This window comes from Falco cherrug, chromosome 3 (assembly GCF_023634085.1).
Source record: "Falco cherrug isolate bFalChe1 chromosome 3, bFalChe1.pri, whole genome shotgun sequence".
Lineage (NCBI taxonomy): Eukaryota > Metazoa > Chordata > Aves > Falconiformes > Falconidae > Falco > Falco cherrug.
The window spans coordinates 122028635-122041601 of NC_073699.1; the positions used below are offsets into that span (position 1 = coordinate 122028635).

Genomic DNA, 12967 nt, shown 5'->3' on the forward strand with positions numbered 1-12967 from the left:
TGTAGTAACATACTGTTAAATTATCTAATAATCTTTTGCAAAGTAGTATTGTCACAGAATAGTAGAAGGATTCAGACTGGAGGGGACTTCTGCAGGTTATCTATGGTGCTTTCCCTACATCTGATATTCCTAGGTGAGGTCTATTGAATCTTGTCTTAAAATTGAAATAAAGTGTAATCACAACAAAGTCTTGGCTTGATTCTGCTGGAAATAGTGTCATGAGTATCAGAAGTCAGGGTTAAGGTCAGTGAATGCGGTGTAACTGCTTACAGCACTGGTCCCTGGGAGGGTCATGTGTGAGCATTTAAACCAGTTGGGTTTTTGTCCTATAAATCACACACTAGGCATTATTGACCTCTTTTCCTGGGCCTAGAGGAGGCTGTGTCCAAGTCACCTGGTACGTCTTCAGCGATGACTTGACTAAACACTGTGTATTAGTCTTCAGCATCCTGCAAGGAGCCTATGAAGGACTGCAGTGAATAGAGTGTATGGATTACTTGTAAATAAGTGTTCTGTAAAACATTACCCCTGCTCAAGCAGAAAGGTGTATCAGATCTGTTGAGTAGCAGGGATTATGTAAACATTGAGTAGGAGGCATGTAGTGTTGCCTATGTGCCACTGTACATGTTTGTGGCTGTTGTAATAAGCACTGCTTTGATACAGGTGTGTTACCTGAGGAGGACAATAATTTAGTCTGAATCCTAGCACATGGTTGAACTTCTGTGCTTTGTCCTCAGGTCCATAGTTGGATGTTTTTCTCTCTTTGGTATGTGTGCTCAATGGCTGTGTCTTTAGGGACTTGTCTGGATGAGATTTGGGAATGAAAATCAGAAGTGTTTTCTTGCATTTTTAATATACCTGACTTGTGTAGCTAACGGTTTTAAGTTGCTGCTTTTTTTCTGTTCTGATTCAATCAATTTCATCAAATCATGGTCCAAAACAAAAAATGACACAACGGCCCAAGTATATGTATAGCCGCAGGTCCTCTAGGTGAGCAAGGCCAGTGTCAGTGTCACCTCCCAGGGCTGTCCCTTTGCTCCCACAGTGCCCGAGCTCTGTCCTGCCTGAACCTGGAAGGACTGCTTCACTACTGCCTTTCCCTTGCCTGCCTTGCCTTAGCTGGCCAGTCTTGGGGTCCTTAGCGTAGCCATGGAGCTGCATGGCTGCTGTGGCACATGCTGCCAACTTCCTGAGAATGAGGAAAAAGTCATATTCCATTAGGGGTTTTCTTAAGGTGCTTTGCATCCCAGTCTGTGCTTCTGGATTTCCAGTTTGAGATGCTGGGGGTACAGTAACTAAAATAGGCAACTGTTCTTAAGGCATTGCCTGCTCTCCTTTCTTCGTCCCCTGCCCCCCATTTCAAATGGCGTTATTTAATTTAATTTGCTTTTTGGTTTCTACCATTGTTTTTCTCTTTTGTATCAATGTAACTTGAATATAAGACTGCCTGTTTTATACAAGTCTTTACTTGATTTTCACCTCAAAGGAAATGATGCTGACTCGCTTGGTTATGCATTGGCTCCCTCACCTGAGATCATGCATCTTACTGTGAAATATTAGTTCTTGCAATAAACTTAGCAAAGGCATTTGCGTTATACTTTGTGTGTCTTAAAAGTAACTGCTAGTTTTTCCTTTTTTGTGTGGGTATAAATCTAACACTGTAAACACTGTAGCTTCTGGGAGTCTTAAAGGTAAGTCATCTCTTGGAGCTCAATAACCTTGTTATATGCTGTAATATGGACTGTATCTCTCAGTCCGTATCAGAAAAATTGCTATGAAGTGTGATTATCCTTAAAAACTCCCACAAATACAAACATTTCCTCATGTGCTTTTCTTACCCATCTATAAATAGGTGCGTTCCATGGATGAACTGAATCATGATTTTCAAGCGCTTGCTCTGGAAGGACGGGCTATGGGAGAGGTGAGTGAAAGGCCTATAGAAAAAAATCTGTGTATTTTGGGGGGAGGAGGAAAATGAATAACAGTGTTTTGAGGCTTCTGGAATGATTCTGAACTTGAGAGTTCTCCATTATGGCTGTGATGCTTGTGTGTGTGTGTGTGTGTGTGTGCTTTAACAAAATAAAAACCTGTCAGGCTGGAATACATGTTAGTAGGAGGAACAGCTAAGCCCTCCACCTGTTGTATCATCTAACAGTAAAATGGTGGTTGTAAAAGAACAGTTAGAAATATGTCTTGTGACAAGTGTTACAGTACTTGTAGCATGTTTATTTCGGGATCCAGTGATCTCAGACCACATAATATTGTGGGTTTAGTTGTCTGTCATTGTCTGCTGCCCTGTTTCCACTCCTGGCCACCTTTTGGTTCTTGTCATAAAGCACAGACCCGTGTTTAACGTTTAAAGTATCTGGGCAACATAATCAAGGGCTGCAGAAGTGATAAGTGCTTTGACCTGTCCAAAGGACTGAGCAGGAGTTGTCAGATAATGGGCCTTTCAGTTCTAACTTTATAGAAACTCGGTAAGAGTTATTATAATCTCACAGCGCAGCAAGGAGGTGGCAGATTTGGGGGAGATGGTCATTGGTTTTCTTTGAAAAGAGATAACTTACCTGTTTTTTTAGGGTGACTTGAAAGAATAGCACGTTACTGTAGTTGGCTGTGTTATTCCTGAGAGTTGGATGTAAATGCTTCTTTTCCTTGCCTTGTTCCCTTTTCCTTTATAGTCAGTCCCTTCAGAGGCTTGCAGAAGAACAGAGGTGAGAAAATCGTGTCTTGTAGGAGGATATTAATGTACAGCAGGTCAGCTTGATACAGGTCTGTTGTTTTGGAGAGCCCTCCTTTTTACCTTCCTGTCTCCAAGTTCAGGCTACCTTATTTTCTTCACATTTAGTCCATCCTATCTCTGTTACCTAGTTTGAACCAGGGTAAAAAAAATTAAAATAATCCCTAGAACCCCAAAATTATTTTGGAGAAAACAGCAAACCAGGACTGTTGTGTGGTGGGATTCCTGAGAAGGTGCCCTCTCTCAGGTGAAAGACTGAAAGACCTCAGGGAATTCATGGTGCTTGTAGATTAGATTCTTCCTTTCTTCTTCCTTTCTTCTTCCTTTCTTCTTCCTTTCTTCTTCCTTTCTTCTTCCTTTCTTCTTCCTTTCTTCTTCCTTTCTTCTTCCTTTCTTCTTCCTTTCTTCTTCCTTTCTTCTTCCTTTCTTCTTCCTTTCTTCTTCCTTTCTTCTTCCTTTCTTCTTCCTTTCTTCTTCCTTTCTTCTTCCTTTCTTCTTCCTTTCTTCTTCCTTTCTTCTTCCTTTCTTCTTCCTTTCTTCTTCCTTTCTTCTTCCTTTCTTCTTCCTTTCTTCTTCCTTTCTTCTTCCTTTCTTCTTCCTTTCTTCTTCCTTTCTTCTTCCTTTCTTCTTCCTTTCTTCTTCCTTTCTTCTTCCTTTCTTCTTCCTTTCTTCTTCCTTGGAAGATACTGAGTTGTGTTTTAATTTGACAGCAATTGATAAGAAAATCTCTGTTTCTCTATATTAACCTATGTTGAGACTATTGACGACGAGTAGTGAAAATTATTTACAAAGGAGAAAACATGACATTAAAAACCCATCTAAAGCTGGTGAAGAACAGCTCATGTGCTTCCATATGAAACATGCCAGTGGAATGCCGGGGGTGTGAATGTTCTGTGAATATTTTTTAACACCTCACTTGGGCAAGACATCCATTTTCAGACGGAGAATACACAGGCTCTTTGAAAGTCCATTAAGAGTAAGTACTGCACTTGTTTTGTACTTAACATGGCATTAGGTCATGTTAACTTAAATGCCTGAAGGCATTCTTAAGTATGCAGATTTTTACCATCTCTTAGTTTATTTAGCTACTTCTTGAGACAAGTGAATTTGGGTTTGCTTTTTTTGGAGAATGTGAGGTTTGCTTTCCAATGATGACTCACACCCCGCCCTGTGTAACTGTGATGCAGAAAGTTTTGCAGATAGCATGCTTTTGTCACTGGGCTTTCCCACGTACTGGAACGTGCATGTTTTTCCAGGAAAGGTGACATTCCACCCTTCTCTTTAAGCTGCGGACACTTATTTCTTGTTTCTCTTGAGGTTTTTCTCCCTCAGTCCCACAGTTTCCTTTCTTTATCCATTGAATTTTCTCTGTATTTCCCCAAGGTATTTTACCATAGATCCAGCTGGCCGATTTAAGGAACTATGTAAACAGAGATCCCTGCAGGGTATGCATATTGGCTTTCAAGACTGTTCTTCAGCTACAGACTTTGATTTTGTGCAGCATGCCCTATCTGTTGTTTAGATGCCTTAGTAAGGCACTGATGATTTTCTCTTCTCCTCCTGCTCCTGGAATGTGAAGGAAACTCATGGAGAAAGTCAGTGTACTTAAGAAAAAATTTAAGCGTGAAATAAACGAGGAAAAAAGCAAATTTGATTTGTATTTCTTTATCTTGTATCTTCTGAGCCTTATCTGCAGGGAATGTCAATAAACTCCTACTTTGAGTTGATAGTGAAAAATCTGGAGCAGAAAGATGAGGAAAAGTGTGTTTACACATTTAGTGTATTTTTTATCTTGTTTTCTTGCTGCTTAGTAAGCAAAATGGTCATAATCTTGGTCAATTAATGAGTTTGTGCCTCTGAAAACATTTTTTTCAAAGGCTCTGTCAAACAATTAAATCTCTTACCTGCCTTTTGACAGCAGGGTAGATAATTGATGATGAACACAATATCCTAATCTGGGAAAGTTAAGAATAGTTTAAAAAAAAACAACCCACAGCTGTCATCTGCTTTGTGGCTGTTTCCATCTTCAAAATCCTGTGCTTCCCCACTTCCACCACCCCTAAATTTCTGTGTGAGTGGAAGTGCAGTACTTTCTCAAGTGTGAAATTAAAAAGAGCCACAGAAGCCCTTCTGTTCCACTCTAAAATGGAAGAGATTTGGGCCGTTGGTAGTGAACATAGTTGATAATGTAGCCTTCTAAAAGGGGTGTCTGTTCTCCCCCTTTTTTTTAGCCCTCTGTCCGGGTTGTTAGCTGCAACGAAGGAAGTAATCTTGAAGCCTTACTACAAGCCATGTAAGCAGAATGAATTACATGTTAACTAGTTTTGCATCAAACTCTCCTTCTTAGCAGGTGTTGAACCGGAAAGTAATAAACCCCGATGGTCTATAGCAATGGGTGAAGGAAGAGAATGGCACTTCAGAAGTTGCACATAGGGGCCAGCTGGTTTTGTTGCTGCCCATAAACCAGAACATGTGCCCATGCTGCTTGTGCTGTCTCCCCAGGTCTTTGATCACGCAGCACTGTTACCTACCTGAGGTTTTAACGTGAGCTATGCAAGTTCTCATTCTTTCTGGCCTTCAAGACAGTGAAGCTGGATACCTGCTTTTCTTTGTTTAAATCCCTTCTGTCTGTAGCTTTGCAATACTGAATATTCATGCCTTGTCTTTTTGGGAAAGTGGACAGCACAGAGAGACTGAGGTGGTATTTGTTGTCAGTGCCTTACACACATTTTGAACTGTGGCAACATTCTTGACTTGGTAGTAGTAGATTACGGTGAGTGAGAAGCATGCACCTAGAATAAAAGAGCAGCTGGTTGAGCAGCTAGCTGTAACTTAATCCAGGAGGGTGGGAGGAGGGTGGGAAGAGAAAGACATCAAGCAACTGGTAGGTGCTTAACTTTAAAAATGGAAGCAATTGGCCCAAAAATTTTGAAGTATGAGTATCAGGGTAACAGTGAGTCTTACCCTGTGCTTTCATTTACACTTCAACTGATGAGCATTTAATTATTACTCCCTGCTGCTTTCCCCTGCAGGTTTTAGTGCTAGGGTCTAGTGTAGGTCTGACACTGGCCAAACAGTGAAATTGCTACAATCCCCGTGGTTTGTTACAGCAGAGCTCTTAAAACATCAAAGGCTGAAGTGATAAGTGGTTCACCATGTCCATGTTGATGTCTACTTGATGCAGTTGGTTAGGTCCCAGATAAGCCCCTGCCTCTCCAGTGACCAGTGCTTTTTTTCTTAGCAGAGTGGTTGTGACACTGGGCCTAGACATTCTTGTATGTAGTTAAAAACCCCACCAAACAAACCCCCCAAAAAGACACCCAAAACCCAAGCAAAAAAACCCCAAACCGCTGCTCTCCCCCCCCCCCCCCCCCCCCCCCCCCCCCCGGCCATGTGACTCTGCTTTCACTGCTAATGATAGCTTTAATGGGCTCTCATAAATTTATGATTCATTGGCAGCTGGGCTGGGGAATATTGACAGTTTTGAGTAACGTTTCTGTTCAGCTGTTGTTTTCCCCCCTTCAACTTAACTAGTGCTAGCAGCATTAGAAATGGGAAGATTGAAGCAGTGTTTGCAAAATGCGATGGTGCTGCAGCAGCTACGCTGGCACATTGGGATGGCTCAAGGGGTGCAAGAGCAGCAGCACCCGGGGCAAGAGCTGTGCAGCAACGCACCAGGCACTGGTCAGGCAGCTGCAGAGGGGCAGCTTAGTGCTGTGGGGTCAGTGAAATGCAGTTAGACTGCTTAACAGCTTGCCATCCTGGCAAGATGGATATTTTTTTATTTTCTGGGGTTTTTTTTCTAACCTTCCCCTCTACATTCCCAATCATATAACGCCCCCCTCCCTTCTTTTTTGTGCTATCAGGCCCTCCTGCAAGCCAGTTTAACTCCCTGAGCTGGCAGAAAGCTGCCAGTTCTTTGGGATATGACAGCAAATGCTGGCAGCTGCACAGCTGCCGGCACACCAGCTGGGATTGCTTGTTGTGTGCTCAGCCTCCTTATCTTGTTTGTTTTTTTTAGATGGCAACATTTTTTTAGGGTAGATAACATCTTAATGTTTGTAAACCTGCAGTGCTGCCCAAATGTGACTTGTAAATAAACGCTTTGCCTTCTCCTACCTGTTGCTGCAGATAAACTGAGTTCTCCAACTGCACAGATGGCTTTTTATCTTAATATTTGCCTTGACTGGAGGGGATCAGTTTACTTAATTTGTCTAATTCATAATCTCATCTCAGTGGGATCTATGTGCACAGGCTCTGTACTTGTTGGTTGTAGAATTGTTTTTGTTGATGTGTAAGCCGTCCTCTCCCCTCCTCCCTGCTCTGCTAAATTGAATATTGGCCTAACTCTAAGCCCTGGGCTTAGAGGGATTATTTTCATACTATATAGGGTCAATTTTAATAAAAACGGGGCAACAAATAAACTAGTGTAGATCTAAACTGCTGCACGTTTTGTTTTTGTTTTTCAAGTTCCAACCTGAAGAACTGGATGATATTCATTTAGAGTAATTTTCGTGGTGGTTTTTTTTTTATTTTCCATTGCAACTGACAGCTTTCCCTGAGGAAAAATGTACTGTCTCGGCAGCCTGTTGCAGAATTCAGTACAAGTGATTACTTCTTGGTAAACCTCTAGTTTTGGTTGGAGCAGTACTTGACAGAAAATGGACCCCCATTACCATCTGTTAATACTGTCTTTTGGATTTTCCCCTCCCCAATATATGTAAATACTTCCAGAATCTGTTTGTAAAACAAACACATTCTGTTTCTTTCTGCTTATGGTATAGAGCTTCCAGTCAGAAACTTTGTGCTTCTCGGGGGAAAAGATTAAACTCTACAGGGGACAGAGTTGTAGTTGTGCAGTAAGGGTGTGTGTATGTACTAGACAGTGAGTGCTAGAATTTTTTCTAATCCTTGTCTGTGATTCACTGAAAAACTGTAAGACGGTGCTTGGGTGCAGTTCTTCAGGATCTTGTTGGTAAGTAGATGTGTTTTCACCCTTAAGAAAGGGGTAGAGGGTAGGTGAAACAGTAAAGAGCTAAATTAGTCTCAAGTTGCCCTCCAGCCAGAGGAAATGGTCTTGCTACCTTTTGTGGAACTGACCCAGTTTGTATGGTCAGGAAAATTGGAATAGTTATTTAAATGAGCAACCAGAATACAAATAAAAGCTTGCTCTGTATGTTCCACTTAATAACACAGCTTGTTGCTGTGGTTCATAAATGCATATTCATATGAAGTGTTCATTTTCCTTATCTTTCAGTTAGGAGCGTGCTTGGTTTGTGCAGCTGTATTTAAAGTGTGTCTGAACCTGCTGCCTCATGTCTGTGGATGTCCCTTTCCAGATCTTTAGTCTGTAGTTCTCTTAGAGTTGAGATTTGAAAGTGTTTCATGAGACGCAGCACACCTGTGCTGGCAATACTGGTTTAAGGTATCCCTGTTTTTACAGTGGCTGAGGGTGCTTGTGGGTGTGTTGCAAACTTCTCCCCATACCTTCTCGAGCCGTCTCTACAGCCAAGTTGCAGACTGCTCTTTTTGAGGGCTCTGACCAATTTGCAATATGGACCAGCAAAAGATTGCCCTTTCTTTCTAAAGAGGCACTTGGAGGGGGCCATGGGCTCTGCCTCTTCGGATGGGCAGGGGGAAATGTCTTGCCTGGTGTTGCTGCTGGAGACAAAGTCTTGTCAAAGCCTGGCCTTACTCCAGCAAGTTCTGCTGGAGCTGCTGGTTTGGAAATGTGTTGTAAATTTTAAAATGGTAGAAATGAAAAATCTCATTTTGTTGCCACTGTTTATATTGCATGAGAAAGCGAGTACTTGAAGGTATTAAAACCAAGAAGGGAGGTTGAACTTAGTTACCTGCTGCAGACTTCTTCAGGAGAAGTAACTACTGAACCTTTACATGTTTACTTCAGATTTTAGCATTACTTTGAAAATGCTGAGATTACCAATTGCTGTGACTACTTATCAGGCAGTTGCTGGGCTCTTCCCCATTGCCCTTTTTCTGTGCTGGTTTCCTCTTAGGTTTGCATTATACTTGATATTTTGCTTAAGTTCCATTTTGCCTTTTACCTTAAGCTTACGAAGTTTATTTCTACTTTAGATTCACTATTGCTTTCTTGTGTATACCAGGAAAACTTATTAATGTTTTGGAAACTGAGGAGCTTATGAAAAGAGTTTAATTTTCTCATAAACTAGAAGTTGCTCTTTCCTTGAAAAGAAAATACTCTGTTCTGCTCATTCTTTCCTGTCTCCTTTCTGCAAGCCTGTGCCCTCTCTCATCCTTTGTTTGCGGTGTGACTGCAGAAAAGATTATGTCCTTTGACACTGTAAGGTTTTGTCCAAGGAAATGCGAATCGTTTAGTTGTAGCTAAAATTTTGTTTAATTGGTCTGTATTGCTTGCTTCTTCAAAATTCACTGAAATGGAATGAGAAGGAGAGTAGTTATTTTTGCTAGGTTGGCAGCAGCAGGAGTGGAAAAACTGCATTTTAAGAAATATGGGAGTGGCAGAAGCTTAAAAAAAATTGTAACACATCTGATGTGTGTTTTTGTTTTTAAATACTAGAGAGCACTCCTTGGCTTTCGCCTCCTTCATGTCACCCCATGGTGCAGATGGAGGAACAGGTTAGTGTGTGTGTTTTGAAATCAGTTTTGCTGATGGGAGTTGTTGCTCCTTGCAGTTGTGTTGAGTTATTTTTTGATTACATAAAAGGGGAGTGTGGTGCAAGTTGCCCTGGTTTTTTTATCACTCAGTTGAGAGAATCATGAGCAGTCCTATGCTCTGTTTGCAGTGCACCGATAAATCCTAAAGTCACCGACACATTTCTAAAAAGCAAGTGACATGCTGATACCTCATGATGTTTCTTCTGTTGGCTGCAGAGAAGGAGCAGCTGCAGAAAACACTGTATTTCCTGCTCAGTGGTTTGAGAGTTAAAAGAGCAAGTTGAGTCTTATCCTCTCAGTAGGAAGAAGACAATAAAAACCCAGAGGAAGCTTAGCACCTGGTTTAAAATGCTTTCTTATTTAGAATTTTAAACTCTCTGAGAGGTTTGTGTGGAAATGACTTGATGCGGAAAAAGATTGAAACTAGAATGGGGTACCTTGTAGAGAAAATAGGCAATTAAATGGTCTTGTTTGGACAGACCGTGTGCAAGGTACAGTGTTTTTAGGTATGGATGGTGCACCAAATATTGAAGAACTGGGGAAAACAAAAGTTTGGTATTTCTGTACTGAAAAGTTGTGATACTCAAAGCCAGTGCTTTGAACGAATATTTGACTGCAGGGAGAGGAAGGACAGGCTTCTTGGGCACAAGGAGGTAATTCTTTGTAGTGAGGGTGGTGAGACACTGGAACAGGTTGCCCAGAGAAGTTGTGCATCGTAGAATCATAGTATGGTTTGGGTTGGAAGGAACCTTTACAGGCTATCTCGCCCAACCCCCCTGCCATAAGCAGGGACATCTTCAACTAGATCAGGTTCCTCACAGCCCCGTCCAACCTGGCCTTGAATGTTTCCAGGTATGGGGCATCTACTGCCTCTCTGGGCAACCTGTGCCACCGTTCTACCATCCTTATCATAAAAAAATTCTTCCTTCTAGCTAGTCTGAACTTTCCCTCTTTTAATTTAAAATCATGGCCCATTGTCCTATTGCTACAGGCCCTACTAAAAGGTTTGTCCCCATCTTTCTCTTATAACCCCCCTTTAAGTACTGAAAGGCTGCAATAAGATCTCCCCAGAGCCTTCTCTTCTCCAGGCTGAACAACCCTAGCTCTCTCAGCCTTTCTCCATAGGAGAGGCGTTCCAGTCCTCTGATCATTTTTGTGGATGCCCCTTAACTGGAAGTGTTCAAGGTCAGGTTGGGCCGGGCTTTGAGTAACCTGAAAGATGCTGAAAAGATGATGCCCATGCTTTATCACAGGGGGTGGGGAGTGGGTTAGATGATCTTTGAAGGTCCCTTCCGACCCAAACCACTCTGTGATTCTAGACTCTGCATCTGTAGTGAATACTGTGGAGCAGGGTGGGTGGGTACAAGTCCTGCATGTCCATGACACTTTGTACAGCTCTTTCACTTGCCCTAGGGACAGCCCAGGTACTGGAGTCCATGCGCCCAGGTAGGGTTGAAGTGCACATAGCTTTGAAGGACTTTGGAGTATACTGCACTGTGCGTGGGCATAAAAGGTGATTGAGCTCATCTCACCCTTAGTCTGAAAACTACTCTGAAGATTTTTGATCTTGAATTAGTAGGAGGAAGGCTATGGTCAGTTGGAACAGGATGTTAAGGTGTGAAAGTAAGTTATACTTTTGGTAAAAGAAAAGCTGCAGTTTAATTGAGCAGCATTCATCTGTAAGCAAGTTTTGTTCAGCGCTGTGTCAGCAAGCAGCATACACGCTTGTGTATGGTGTCTTCCACCTGGTAGGTAGATCTCAGCTGGTTCAAAAGTGGCAACCTCTGTGCTGGAGCTCCTGTTGTGCCTGGCACAAGAGGAGTGTTACTGGCACATGTCAGCCTAAAATTTGACCTGTTATGTGTTAGTTTGAGATGTTGATTCAACTTCTGTAGGTGGTTGCTTTGCTTTACATTCCTGTGTGCTTGTATAGACAATACGCAGGTGTACGCATAAATGTTTCAGTTCTGCTGGAAAATGCCCCGTGCCAGCTCTTACTCAGGGCTTACAGTCAGCAGCAGCAGTGGGCTGAGGGGCTGGGAGAATGTTTCTGCTGCTGCAAGCAAAACTTGCACACTCGTGTACAGCTAGAGGTTTGACTGAGGGCCCCTGAAGCAGCAGTGCGTCCGCTCTGAGATGCTGAGATGACGTGTCTGCCCTCCATCTTGTGTCTCTACAAGCTTTTTTTCCAAAAGGATTGCATCTATTTATTTATCTTCCCTTGTAGGCCACTGCGTGTTTAAGTCATGGATTGATCTTACTCTCTACTGATCTTGGTGCAAAAGCAAGATTACTTTTGTTCAGCAGCAACTAGGTTAAATAGCTGAATGTAATTGCTCTCTTATCTGTGGTGGGTTGTGTTCCTTTTGTTTGTTTTGTTTTGGGTTTGTGTTGTTTTTGGAGGGTTTTTTTGGTTTGTTTGGGTTTATTTGAATTTGGAAGGAATTCTGCTTTTTCAGATGTGGGGTAAAATTGGTGTGGTTTTCATTATAATACCTGTCTTCTGTGTAACCTGTCCAGTTAGCCAAATCTGAACCTCAGGTTTAATGTCATATGTACAGACCTGCTTCACAATACATTTCTAGTAAACAGATCTTCCTAAATTAAAGAGTAAATGGCTAGCACAATTTTTCTGGTTGTTTGTCTTAAACCAGAGTACACTGCAAGCTGGGAGCTCTTAAAATAATTTATGCTTGCTTCATCTTCATCTGGCAGCCTATTTACTCTGTTATGCTTAGCCTTAAATTTGCACGTCTGCTGATGGAGTATAGCGTTATCAGCACTTCTAATATACAGGAGGCATCGACTAATCTGATGATTCTTGTTTGTTCTATAGTAATTTCAAACAGATGCAAGTACTTGTTAAGCTTTAGTTCCTTTAGTTTTATAACAATTTCAGCAGGCAAGGCTCATTTATTTTGTTAATTTGCTATGAATGTACTGTTGTTTCTTGCCTGAATTGCATACATCTCATTCAGCCGGAAGATTTAATTTGAAGATTGTATGCTTGACATCTAAGGCACTTAAGCAGGGCTTGGAATTCCCCTTGCCATATGTAGATGCCACGCGGCAGGTGTTTCCTGGTAAAGCTGGTATTTTCAAAATACATCTGCTGAATAGGGCACATTGTTCTTTCTGCCATCTTCTGAACTTCAGAGCAATCTTCCTTGGATTCATTCAAGCCAAGGATGACTTTCTGTCTCGTTCTCAGTAAGTGCATAACCTTTTTCTTTTTTTTATCTGGTAGAACAATACACGCGCGGCTGGTGCAGTGGCCCAGATCTGTTCACTCTTATTAGGGTTTACAAATAACCTTCATAGTATGGAGAGTCCTCACCAGTCATTAAAGAAGTGAGAAATGAGAGCTCTTGGCACCTCTTGAGCTGTTCTGTCCCTTCAGTATTTGAAGGCAAGGATTTGCACTGGAAACTCTGGGTAGTTTTAGAGGTATTCTCACAGCTCGGGTGGAACACATGATAATGTTCTGATCAGAACAGTTTTTTCTACTAATATTTTTCTTGCCAAGTAGTTCTTGTGCTAAGAGGCTGGAGAATGTGAATTGTATGTATG

General features: G+C 41.9%; 1 protein-coding gene across 14 annotated transcripts in view; it reads left to right on the forward strand.

Annotated features, from left to right (window-relative positions):
* Nucleotides 1-12967, forward strand: part of PUM1 (pumilio RNA binding family member 1) — a 78000-nt gene that overhangs the window by 17998 nt on the left and 47035 nt on the right. For 8 of the 14 annotated variants that reach the window (XM_055703507.1, XM_055703509.1, XM_055703516.1 and 5 more), the window contains exon 3: nt 1853-1921. In XM_055703507.1, the coding sequence (XP_055559482.1) occupies nt 1853-1921 (69 nt within the window). Of the gene's footprint in view, nt 1-1852; nt 1922-2681; nt 2715-12967 lie in introns of all 14 variants that reach the window. The other 6 variants (XM_055703513.1, XM_055703504.1, XM_055703502.1 and 3 more) reach the window with 1 other exon arrangement.